The sequence below is a fragment of the Parathielavia appendiculata genome, assembly GCF_033297405.1.
Source record: "Parathielavia appendiculata strain CBS 731.68 unplaced genomic scaffold N657scaffold_5, whole genome shotgun sequence".
NCBI classification, from domain to species: Eukaryota; Fungi; Ascomycota; class Sordariomycetes; order Sordariales; family Chaetomiaceae; genus Parathielavia; species Parathielavia appendiculata.
Window position 1 is genome coordinate 1,167,015 of NW_026944224.1, and position 12,069 is coordinate 1,179,083.

Genomic DNA, 12,069 nt, shown 5'->3' on the forward strand with positions numbered 1-12,069 from the left:
TATACCTCTTGGTACCTTATGAACGCAGTACGCACTCCGTCAGAAGGAGCTCAAATTGGAGGTTTCTATTGGCGTTTTAGCACATGGTCGGATGCCGACAACGACATTCAGGATGCTTTGGTGGCTATCATTCCAACAAACTCCTCCACTTCGACGAAAACTAAGGTTTAGGTTCTTAGCATCTTCCCAGTTGATGAACGAGCACACCTTCCTTCAGGTTAACAATAGGTTCGGCACAGAGCTTGGTCGACCTCAACCCTGCAACCATTGCCCTTCTTCCCTCCAATGAGCATTTGATTCCAGTTCAGGTCGTCACACTTTTCCTCCAAGCTCAGGAGCGCATGAGATTTGACGAAGTGCTACTGCCTTGGGTTTGGCTGTGGGTAGCCATCAAACTGCATCAGCATGAAGCCATGATCTCTGTTACTACCAAGCCACATGGCTCAAAGTTCAAACCAGTCTTTTTTCTCTCGCAAACCTTTGACTGCACATACAAATGGCCGTTCAAGAATTCCTCACTGTCCTGCACCATCAAGAATTCCAACAATGCTCGCAGAGTACTTGATCTTCATCGCCTTTGCGACACGGAGAATGGGCAGAGTGGCCTCGCCGACTCCGCCACATGACATGTTCAAGCCGATCTGACGTAACCATATTTAAAGCTGCAATGAGAACGGCTGTCGACATTCGGCACTTTGCTGCGACGACGGCTCCTGTTGTTCTTTGATACGGACTTATGTTAAGGATCAGGATGGCGAGGGACATGACTGAGGTGGTGGACGACTGGGCCTCCTATTGCCTTCCAACCATTACACTATAGCTCCATGGCGAAGGCAGCTTTCACGGCGGTTGGACTCCGGAGCAAGGCGGCAGGACGACGAATGGAGATACTTTATATAATCGGGCAGGTATTCAGTTGAAATGATATGGGGAATGATACCCCCCATCGATGCTAGCCATTTCAAACCTCGCTCCCCACGCTCCCTTGCGAGGCTGTATATTGCTCGGCCCCAAGTTCGAGTCGTGCTGAGCTCGATGAATAGCACTTCGACCACCAGCAGGTTGTCACTCTGCTTATCCGTTACCTTGGTGCGTTAGCCGTTCAGGTAAGGTCAAGACTGTACCAGCTTATGTATACTTGATTCAGAGTGAAGGGCCTGGTTACAGTTACAAGAGCTCAAATTGTTGTGTCATAACCACGTTTTCTGCAAGAAACAGACCGTGTTAGCGTTGGCGTAATCCACGAGTCTCAGATAACTTACACTTCTTTTTCCCCATCAGCGCTGTATCGTTTTCCTTATTGTCTTCCCGGGCTTCTTCAAGCAATTTGTCTATTCCGCGTTCCTTCAATGCTCCCTATGGATACAGACTCATCAGCGCTGACAGGGTATTCACTCATGTTGCCCATTCTGCGCCTTACTTGCAAGCATGTGCTGTACTCCTTGAACAAGCCCGCACATTCATTGTTGTCTGTCGTGCCAATCCCGCGTAGGTATTCTGCTCGAAGCTTGAGTGCTTGATGTCACAAGGGGGGATTAGTAAGTGTGAACTCACTTTCGCTGTACCATTTTAGAAAGCAGGTGTCGTATCGCCTACAATACTACCATCAATATATTCTCCAGAGAAAACGAGAGGAAGTCTACTCACTCTTTGATTTCATTACACTCTGGAGCTAGTGATTGTGACATGGTGTAATCAGAATTGGCTGAAGCAGAGTTGCCCTGGCCTGATCGTGCTTCTTGCTGTTTCTTTCTGGCGATGACATCAAGATGCCCTTCCAGCTTGGAAACCTGCGAGGAGCTTCAGTGTGAGCTTCAAGCCGAGAGCCATCGCCCAACTTCAAGGGACCGAGTGGGCCACCGCAGCTATCTTATCGAGGATAGCGGTCTGATTGGTGCGCAGCATCTACCTGCATTGCACTGCAGGCTTAGACAAGCGGGCCGCTTCCTAAAAAGTTCGCGATCGCGGATTCCCATCGTCGGCAACGGGCAACATCAAGGCATGCGCTCCCGCCTGGCCTGCTGCTTGCGCAAAATAAGGTACCCGTGCGTTGGCATCACCATGGATTCATCGCAGGAGCTCAAGAATTTGCGGGACGCTGTCCAATCCGCCCTTGTCTCGGTAACACGAGCAGTCAACACCCTCGCGAACGAGGATCTCCAATTCCAGCGAACGGTACATCCCACGGTCGCGACTCGCCTCGACCAGAACACGGGCCGCCTGCTCCAGCTTGCTAGTGGCGTTCTCAAGTCCGCGGGAAAGTTTACTGCTCAAAGGGAGCCGCGGCTGGACGATGTGGACGATGTCGAAATCCAGTGGAAGGGCGTCGTGGATGTCATCGACACTCTTCTGGAGAAGTCGGATACCTGCCTGGACGAGTACACCGGCTTGATCAAGAGGAAAGATGCGCCGACTGCTGAATCTGTACGCCCTTCCCTATCTTTGGTTCTACCCCTTCTACTCTACTAACGAACTATACTTCAGGGCCGAGACCTCAAACGGTCCAAGCCGGCCACCGACAGACTGGACTGGTCGTTGAAACGTGCCAACATTCTCAAGCCCCAAAATGCATTCGAGAAAAAGACGGACAACCTCGAGTCGGGGCCATGGAAGCCTTTGCTGACAACCAAGCCTCATGCCCAGACCCCATTGGACGCGAGTCTGACGACTTTCACCGACGCCGGAGGCCATACTCAGTACGCACATAGCATTCCATTCTCCGTTCTCCCGGGAAAGTGGAGGCCCCAGTGCTGACAGAGCCCTGCAGATACAAACACCCCTACGAGGATGAGATCACCAACATGCGATACCCCGAGCAAGTCTACCAGTCGCACGAACCTATCAAGTATCAGCCGATGGGAAAAACGGAGGCAATCTGGGTTGACACTTACGAGGGCGTCTTGGAGATGTTGAATGAGCTCAAGAAGGTAACCGAGATTGCCATCGATCTGGAGCACCACGACTACAGGACATACCCCGGCCTTTTGTCGCTGATGCAGATCAGCACGAGGGAGAAGGACTGGATAGTGGACACTCTCGTGCCATGGAGACACAAGCTCGAGGTTCTCAACGAAGTCTTTGCGGATCCCAAGATTGTCAAGGTGAGCTGGCCTGCAATGCCTGGTTGTGATATGTCGCTGACCAGATCAGGTGCTTCACGGGGCTTTTATGGACACCATCTGGCTGCAACGGGACCTTGGCCTGTATGTTGTCGGCCTATTCGATACCTACTATGCGTGCGATACCCTCGGCTACGCAGGTAAGAGCCTGGCGTTTCTGCTGAAGAAGTTCGTCGACTTCGATGCAGACAAAAGATATCAACTCGCCGATTGGCGGATACGGTAAGCTCAAGTACCGCATGCTTGCCAGTGCTCAGTTAACACACTCGTCAGACCCCTACCCGACGAGATGTTCTACTATGCCCGTTCTGATACACACTACCTCCTGTACATCTACGACATGCTGCGGAACGAGCTCGCCGCACTTGCTGCTCAAGACAACCCCGACGGGAACCCGATCGACCGCGTCATTCAGAAGTCCAAGGAAGTCTCCCTACAGCGGTACGAGCACCCATTCTGTGACTCGGAAACCGGTGCCGGCAATCGCGGGTGGTTCAACATCCTTCTCAAGTCACCTGCGTTGTACAACGGCGAACAGTTCGCCGTGTACAAGGCCGTACACAAGTGGCGGGACGACGTCGCCCGCCGGGAGGACGAGAGCCCCGTATTCATCATGACACAACAAGTGCTGAGCGACATTGCCCGCATCATGCCGACCGACATGAAGGCTCTGTGGAGTCTGCTGGAGTCCAACACTCGGGGGCTCAAGACTCGTCTGGAAGAGCTGTTTCAGGTTATACAGGAGGCTCGGGCAAGGGGCGCGAACGGCCCCACGATGCTGGAGTTCTTCAGGCAACAATCAGAAGGGATTTACAAGGCCTCGCTTGCGAATCAAGTAAAGACAAGCGCCAAGGTGGAAGCTGTACAGCTCAGCATCGATGATATGAAGAGCACCCGCTCTCAATTATGGGGAGATGTGGCGCTCAACTCGACGTTGGATGGGACATCCAAGGCTCGTCCGATGGATTACCAGGAGATGATTCCGCTATACACTTTTGACCTCAGCGCGTTCACAGAATCGCTACCGGAGCCCGCAGAAACCGTGCCTAGCGCTCGTGCGCAAGAGCTTGAACCAGAACCTGTGGAAGAGGACGAGGGATTCACCCTCCGATCTGGGCGGAAACGCAAAGCCGTCGATTTGGATACCACGCGGGCATCCGAGGATGAATCCGCCTCCGCCGTTGAGACTGACGAGAGTGAGGCAGCCGATGAGCCCGACTCGCTCGATGCTGATAGTGAAGGCGAGGGCGAGGCCGGAAGCGAAGACGATGCTGCAGCCCACAAAACGATACAGGGCCAACCCAAGAAGAAGAGAAGGGAAGCCAGTGAGGCCGTTCGGAACTTGCAAAAGGCTGCCAGGCGCAAGGCGAAAAAACTCCGCGAGCAGGGCGATCCAAAGGCGACGAAGCAATTGCTCCTCGAAGCCAAGCAGGCGAGGCGCGCCGAGAAGAAACGGCAAAAACGAGAACAACGAGAACAGGAGCAGCAGCAGCAACAAGCCGCCGCCTCATCCTCCATAGCCAACCCATTAGCTGCGGCCGACAAACAGCCCACCACAACCTCCACCTCCTCTCCAGGCGTACAACAGGACGAGAACGACCACCAGCAGCAGCAACAAGAGCAGCCATTCGACTACACCAGGGCCGCCTCCGTGCTGCACGCACCCAAGGACCAGACCGACGCCAACGGCACGGGAGGGTCCGACGGCCAAGGCAAGAAGGGCAAGCGCAGCAAGAAGAAGAAGGAGGCGTTTGACCCGTACGCCAAGAAAGCCGGGGACGCGCCCGTGGGGGCGAGGAAGATGAACTACGAGCGGTCTGGGCGGACCGCGACGTTCAAGAAGTGAAAAGTTGACCCCACCTCAGAGCCAGGGGGGTGATCACCTATCTTTGGCAGGCATTTTACTACCAACCTGCTTATCTTATCTCTTCTTGCAGTGGAGGAGGGAGAATGAGAGAGACAGGAGCAAGGATGGGGGAATGAGAGCCGTAGGGGGGTGGGTATATTGTATAACAAAGCGTAGAGCCTACTTAGATGCGATGCATACGTAGGGAAATAGGGAAGGGGAGAAAGCCACTCCTTCGCAGAATGGGAAAAAGGGAATATACCCTCTCAACTGGATTCTTGCCTGTCTCGACTTCTGATATTGCGCGAGTCTTACTGAACTTGGTACGGATATGCGGTGTGATTCTACCCTCCCGCACTGAACTGTCGAACATCCCACCAAACAACAGAACAAACAGAGCAGCGGTCTCACTACTCACAGAGCCCCGGACATGTTCTGCTATAGATATTGCATTCTCACTAACGGTGCTGGAGGATATTCAAGGAAATCAAAACGCGTAGATACAGATTACAGTGCCAAGGCCCCAATCCCAAACTCTCGTAAACTCCATCGTTGCCAGCCATCCATGCCTTCCGCCCATTGCTCACTTGGCCTCAGCGATACCCACGGTGTTGGCACCGAGGTCGTAGATGGAGTAATACCTCCGCAGGAAGGCATCGCCCAGAATGGCAAGCGGCCCGGTGGGCGCGGGGAAGTCCATGCCCATAAAGGTCGAAATGCAGCTGCCGCTGACCTCGAGGACGTAGTCATAGGGGCCGAGCGTGAAGTTGTAGCCGGCCAGGTTGAAGGTGACGTCCTTGAGCGAGTCGCGCTTATTGCAGTCGATGGCGTACTGGCCGGCATAGTTCTTCTTGGCGCCGATTTGGGCGTTGAGCATCTCGGCGAGCTGGCTGGGCAGGGCAATCAGCGAGGTGCCTGTGTCCAGGATGATGCCCGTGTTCTCGAGCTCGGCCGTGTCGTCGCCGTATGAGATGGCGTCAAAGTCGACCTCCCAATAAGCCTTGCGGCGGAGCGGGATGGTGGTGATCTTGCCCTTGTACTTGTCCTTGTCGACGCCGCCAAAGACAACCTCGGACTCGCCCTCGGTGTCGGCCAGGTAGAAGGCAAAGACAGGCTCGTCAATGAGCTTCTGCTCGATCATCTTGTAGAAAGGAGGGACGATGTGGTTCACTGAGATGGTGTCGTAGCCGAGGCCGAGAATGCCATCGAAGCGGCCGAAGGCAAAGGCTAGGCCGGGTTCGCTAGTGGCCTCGGCAAAGTCCTGACCCTTAATCGTGATGTCGCCGATGCTCATTGTGTCCTGAGAGATGAAGCCACTCAGGCTGCCCGAGCCGTAGCGGATTTCGAACGACGTCCCGTTCTTCTTGTATGTCGACGAGGCCGATGAATCGTACTTGGTGTGCAGGTAGCAGGCGATCGAGCCGCACTCGACGGACGGAACCCACAGGTTGGAGCTGCCGGTGTCCAGCACCACCTTGAAGGTTTGAGGGGGCGTTCCGATGGTGATCTCGGAGAAGTCTATGCTGGCGTCAGTTTGTGGCTGAGGCGGGTTTTGACGACATGATGCACATACATTGAGCGTTCATGAAGTTGGAAATTGGGACCGGGTGGTTGCCCTTGACCTCGGCAACCATGCCGTTGAAGACGGCGTCAGCGTGGGATGACCGCGGGCGGCCCATGTACTTCTGGCCGAGCTGCTGGATTTGGACGTCGATTGGAACGGCCTCCTGCGCAACGAGAATTAGTGGTCGTCCAAGGCGAAGAACAAAGGACACTACATACAAGCTGCTCAGAGAGCGGGACCTTCTGCAGCTTCATCTTGTGGACCGCGCCCTGGGTAGAGCCGAGCAGCACAGCTGCCGTCAGCAGAGCACCCTTCATGGCGGGCTACTGTTATCTGTTAATCTGCGGAAAACGAGAGGAAGGGAAAGAGCGACGATGAAGGCAGCGCAGTGCGATCACAGAAGCGATAAAATCTGTTGCCGATGCAGGTTAACCCGACGATGGAAACGACGGTGAGGGCGAAGTTGGTGAATGGCTGCGTTCCAAGAAGTTTGTTGATGGGGAGAGAGGTTGGGAGAGCGGCACGGATGCGGAGATGACGGGAAGCGAAGAGGTCAGGTGCAAGGCGTTCCTGCGTCGGATTACGTAGGGCCGGGGTAAGCTGGCCAGCTGCCTGCCCGGTTCCGCTGCATCATCGGCTCCACCGCTTGGCTTGGCGCCTTGTTACTGCTTTCGGCGCAAACTGCCCGAGCAACCACATCTGCAGCGTGGCGCTGTGGCAACCTGGAACGACTCAACCAGCAACTCGAGCCAACAATCGCTTTGAGTCTATTAAAGGCCGCCCCATGATATATCGCATTTAAACTCTGAAACCGTGCATCGATTCCACTCTTTCTTATCCAAGTGACACCTCAGGCACACATTAGTACAGTATCAACGTCTAATCTGCTGGCGATCTCGTTAAGTCATCATTGCGGGCCTGTGAGTCATGACGAGTAGGTAGAGGTATCCGGAGCCGAAAACGAAAGTTCATCCATCTGAACGCTCCAGGTACCTACCCATCTTGGCTCCGCTTGTCCACGTGAAGGCTGTCTGACCTCCGGCTGGGCTGACGTCTGCTGATATGAACTAGGGATACGGGAACTCACGTCTAACCCCGTTTGAATGGGAAGCTTCCGAGAAACTACAAGCGACTACAATAGGTACGGGCTTACTTCGCTTCCTATTGTATATCCAAAATCACCCCAAGCTGAGTTTCGCCCTATCCGTATACAGAGTGCCGGAAAGGAGAGACGAAAGGGCTACTTAATCGACATATGTACCTCACAAGGAACTGTATTGCGAGACCCGAGCAAGCTGCAATACCAGCAACGGGCAGACTCGTTGGGAATTGCCTTGGGCTTTCACTCTTGATAATTACGGACGTTTAGGCTCGCCCAGTCCAAGCTTCAATCCGTGACTGACCTGAAGTTCTGGATTAACCGGGTAGCAACGTACCGTAAGTAGTTTGGGACTCGGGAGAAGTTCTCAAGAACAACCCCCAACTTTGCACAACCAAACGAATGACCTAGGTTGCTCCAGAGCACCCAGAAACTCTATTGTACCTAACCTATGCTCCATGTCCGTGTGCCAGACCGGGGACAAAACAAAGATGTAGCAGGCAGAAGGTTGTCCAGCACCTTTCACCGATGGCCTCGAACTCTTCCAGAGAGTACCTGCCTAAAGTCTGGACTTGATCAGCACTTTAGCCTCACTGTCGTCCTTGAAACTTAACCATCACGCCGACCGTTCCCCACAGGAGGAGCGCCACCACGGCCTGCGGGAGCACCACGACCCCCCGTGGCAGGAGGGGGAGCACCACGACCAGTCGGGGGAGGAGCAGCACCACGACCAGTAGCAGGAGGAGCAGCGCCACGACCAGTGGCGGGAGGAGCAGCACCGCGGCCAGTGGCAGGAGGAGCGGCACCACGGCCAGCAGCAGCAGCTGGGGCACCACGGCCGGCGGTAACGCCACCGCCACGCCCGGCCGGGCCGGCTGTGGTGCCAGCCGCGCCGGTGTTGGGCTGCGGCACTCGGTACGGCAGTCTAAACCGCTGCTGCACGTCGGTGACAAAGCGCTGAAAGTGCGGCGCCCAGAAGATGCCGTTCTCGACGGGAAGGTCATGATAGTAGACAACGGGCGTGGCCGAGCCGGATACCGCCTGCGGCTGCGCAAAGAACTTGCCGATGACGTCGTGAAAGCCTGCGCCGTGCCAGTTAATCAGAGTCACGCGCGCGTTCGGCCGCGGCCTCAGACTCTCGCGCTGAATCGGCTGTCCGTCGGGGCCCAGGATGCCGCTGATGGCCCAGTCGACAAAGCCTGCGGCGTGCGCCCGAACAAAGCCTTGAGCGCTGCAACGGGTTGTTGTCAGTGACTTGAGAATCGGGCTGGACGGGGGCAGACCTCAACTTACATCCAGTCGCGGCAACCGTCAAAGTAGTTGTTGATGTCCACAAACTCGAATTTCTTCATGTCGGTTCTCATCGTGTTCGGAAGCTGAGCGTACTCGCCATTGATCAACTGGATCATGTGGGCAAGGGTCATGTTAGCCCGAAGAGTGAACTGGAAGCCGGCCGAGGCGCGCGCGGTCCGACCGGTGTAGCCGCAGAGTTTGATCTGGCAGGCTCCGGGACCCTGCTCGCCCGTCTTGTCGCCTTCGCCCAGCTCCATGGAAACGCGCGCCGAGTTGATTCGGCGGCCGGGGCCGATGGGAGTGGCAAAGTTGAGTTTGAACACGACATGGGGCTTGACGTGGTTGGTGTAGAGAAACTCGACGGTGAACTGTGCAATTCGCACACTCAGAGCGTCATACAGATTTTTGAGGCGCGTCGGACTCGCGCTCCGCACATCGCGCGCGTCGTAAACGTTGTTGGCCTCGTCCGTGATGTTCTCCGCGGCATCGTATGCGGACATGACGGGCAGACAGGTGGTTTTACTACTTGGGAAGGAGGACTCGAGGAGAAGGAAAAAAGAGGGAGAAAGAAACAGACGGAGACGAGGAAGAGGAGAAAGAAGACGTCAAGCTCTTCTTAAACGCGAGGCGTGTGCCGGCAAACGTTCCTTTCACCGGGAGTGGAACAGGAAATAAGAGAGGAGTAGGCGTTGGGTGCGAACTTGAAGACGAATGAATAGGTTGGTAGCGAAATCGTGAGATGATCAACAAGCTTAAGGTCCTTATATAACCGCATGAGACCTCTCCATCCTCTTCGGCTCGCTGTCAAAGGAATTTTGACTTTCATCTTGTCAGCTGATCCGGATTCAGATTTGTGGCCCAAACACGCCGTGAAGATGAGGCCCAAACTTGAAACATGGCTCAGTATCACTAAGCCAGCGGTGCTAAGATCAGATGTAGTCAGCAGAAAGCGCAATCGAGGGCCAAAGAGCAAGAGATCCGAAGAGTAATTCACATGGATGGACCCTCGAGTCTTGATTCAGCATGTAATATTAGTGAGGGCACAGACCAAGGTATCTTTCGGGTGACAGATCATCTGAAATATTCGGACAAGTCGATACACATATATATATATATATATATATTGTGTCAGAATCCAAAGCGAACGCCGCCATGTGTTCGATAACATCGGTTGGTCACTACCTATAGTACCTACCTTATTGTGGACTGTCTGGGGTCCGCGACAGTGGACGGTGAGACGCACGGCGTGCGGCGAGGATTGATCGTGGTCGAAACTCCTGCTATTGCATTTAGGATTCGAGCCAGATGACGTGAGCTTCGAGCCACCTCAGTCACAGACTACGCCGTCACGGATGGCCGTTCGTCTCGCATCGCCGGGCCGCAACTGAGGTTGGCTTCTAAAAAGGGGTGGTGTACCTTAGCCTGTAACACCGCCGGAGCCCGTCACCTCGTGCGTGCCAAGCCACTAAATAAATCCTCATTCACTACACCTTAGTTGTTTCGTCTCTTATCTCTGCTTGGTATCATTGCTGCTTCAAACAATATTGCGGTTGCTGAGACATTCGACACAACACACTTGGAGCTCCTATATCTTCATTGACATTCATCTCCATATTTGCCAAGTGCCGCTCTATCTCTCTTCCATTTTCGCAACCAACCTCTCGAGCGTTGGACAGGTTTCCTTCTCGCAAACCAAACACTACATCATGCCAGCAAGCAATGCCCCAAGGGGCTCAAGCATTGCACCAGGCAATGGCGCGGCACTACCACCCTCAAGCGGCGCCGCAGACCCAAATGCCGCCGCAAGGCAGTACGCCCAGACCATCTCAGAGGATAGTCTCTACCAGCAGGCGAAGACGCTTTATGCACCATTCCTTGCCTACCCGCCCAGCCGTCCCGTGGTTTTCGTCAAGTTTGGTGGCCCCGAGAAGCAGGCCGAGGGAGACATGCAAAGGCTCGCCTTTGACTGGCTGCGCCAAGAACGGCAGAGGAACCCGAGCTGCCACATCCACGTTCCCGAGGTCTTCCGGATCTTCACCAAAGGCGGGTTGACCTTCATAATCATGCAGCTTGTCGAAGCACTACCGGTCCAGCAGTTTGCCAAGAAGTTCGACGTTCGCACATGGGATCACAACAACTCCGTCTACTACGGCATGATTGCCGACGGAATTTATTTACTGAGCCGCATGCCTGTCCCGGCCGGCGCGACCCCGGGCCCGTTCACGCACGGGGAACGCCGCATCAAGCACCTGCTCTTCAAGGATCAGACAGCCCCGGTCGTGTACCCCAACATCCAGGAGTTGCAAGACCACCTGAATAGGGTTGCGGAACGCGGATACCGCAACGATCCTCGCAAGCCACAGGTCGCTCTCGAGAGACAGCTTGTTTTCTCCTACACGGATTTCAATGACGAGAACTTCATGTTTACCACCGACCCCGACGGCCGCCCTCGCCTCTACATTGTTGACTTTGAACATGCCTCGTTTTTGCCGCTCAGCTTTCTCGCCTTCGCCGTGTTGGATCCCGACAGCCGCTGGTTTCTATGCTCTTGGGTAGCGCGTAGGTTTGGCGACTCCCTTCCGCGGAACAATATTGAGGTGATGAAGAGAATATGTTACATGTTTCAAGTGAGCTCAACAAATATTGGACTGAGGAAGAAATAGTTGGCGTCCCCGTTGCATGATCGGTTATCTTGCGTAGTTGACGGTGGGGAAAAGGGGCAAAGGGAGACGTACCGGACGGAGCTGCTGGACAGTCTGGACTGAATTATCATCGAGACGACCGAGAAGCATCTCTTAACTCGGCGGGTGTACCTTTTAAGGGTAGGATCACAGGCTGTAGGAGTTCTGGTTTAGAAGGGCGGGACTTGGCTGTCTGTCGTTTCCGATTTTTCGTGCCCATAAGGCTTCAACCACCATTGGGCATTTTCCAGGGGTGATTTCTATCAATTCTGTCAGTTCGCCGCTCGCGCGGGTCGCCTTGTTTGTCACCGAGCCCTTCTGCGACTGGAATGAGGAAAAGAGCCTCTCCAACAGTATAAGTAATCACAGCTGCTCTCTCGTTGGAACAGCTGATGACTTCAGGTTAGACAGCAACACTATGGCACATCCAGAATCCCAGCTCTGCAGCATCGTCGGCATCGAAGCCG

General features: G+C 54.6%; 5 protein-coding genes across 5 annotated transcripts; 2 read left to right on the top strand and 3 right to left on the bottom strand.

Annotated features, from left to right (window-relative positions):
- Nucleotides 1–1,224: 1,224 nt before the first annotated feature.
- Nucleotides 1,225–1,688, bottom strand: N657DRAFT_571415 (UPF0203-domain-containing protein; the record flags this gene model as incomplete). Its single annotated transcript, XM_062788808.1, has 4 exons — nucleotides 1,225–1,356; nucleotides 1,421–1,497; nucleotides 1,555–1,592; nucleotides 1,648–1,688. 4 exons carry the CDS (start codon nucleotides 1,686–1,688, stop codon nucleotides 1,225–1,227), a joined length of 288 nt encoding a protein of 95 aa, XP_062648259.1.
- Nucleotides 1,689–1,974: 286 nt separating this feature from the next.
- Nucleotides 1,975–5,220, top strand: N657DRAFT_617732 (uncharacterized protein). The gene is made up of 5 exons (XM_062790529.1): nucleotides 1,975–2,424; nucleotides 2,485–2,696; nucleotides 2,768–3,101; nucleotides 3,151–3,341; nucleotides 3,393–5,220. The coding sequence occupies exons 1-5, from the start codon at nucleotides 2,002–2,004 to the stop codon at nucleotides 4,963–4,965; spliced, it is 2,733 nt and encodes a 910-aa protein (XP_062648260.1). The 5' UTR covers nucleotides 1,975–2,001; the 3' UTR covers nucleotides 4,966–5,220.
- Nucleotides 5,221–5,225: 5 nt separating this feature from the next.
- On the bottom strand, nucleotides 5,226–7,001 carry N657DRAFT_663528 (vacuolar protease A precursor). The gene is made up of 3 exons (XM_062795189.1): nucleotides 6,748–7,001; nucleotides 6,539–6,692; nucleotides 5,226–6,483 (listed from the first exon to the last, which is right to left on the bottom strand). Exons 1-3 carry the CDS (start codon nucleotides 6,844–6,846, stop codon nucleotides 5,549–5,551), a joined length of 1,188 nt encoding a protein of 395 aa, XP_062648261.1. The 5' UTR covers nucleotides 6,847–7,001; the 3' UTR covers nucleotides 5,226–5,548.
- A 1,236-nt stretch (nucleotides 7,002–8,237) lies between these two features.
- On the bottom strand, nucleotides 8,238–9,555 carry N657DRAFT_690027 (uncharacterized protein; the record flags this gene model as incomplete). The annotated part of the gene is made up of 2 exons (XM_062797023.1): nucleotides 8,922–9,555; nucleotides 8,238–8,859 (listed from the first exon to the last, which is right to left on the bottom strand). The coding sequence occupies exons 1-2, from the start codon at nucleotides 9,419–9,421 to the stop codon at nucleotides 8,238–8,240; spliced, it is 1,122 nt and encodes a 373-aa protein (XP_062648262.1). The 5' UTR covers nucleotides 9,422–9,555.
- Nucleotides 9,556–10,073: 518 nt separating this feature from the next.
- Nucleotides 10,074–11,982, top strand: N657DRAFT_663529 (uncharacterized protein; the record flags this gene model as incomplete). Its single annotated transcript, XM_062795190.1, has 2 exons — nucleotides 10,074–10,095; nucleotides 10,671–11,982. 2 exons carry the CDS (start codon nucleotides 10,074–10,076, stop codon nucleotides 11,582–11,584), a joined length of 936 nt encoding a protein of 311 aa, XP_062648263.1. The 3' UTR covers nucleotides 11,585–11,982.
- Between the last annotated feature and the right edge of the window lie 87 nt (nucleotides 11,983–12,069).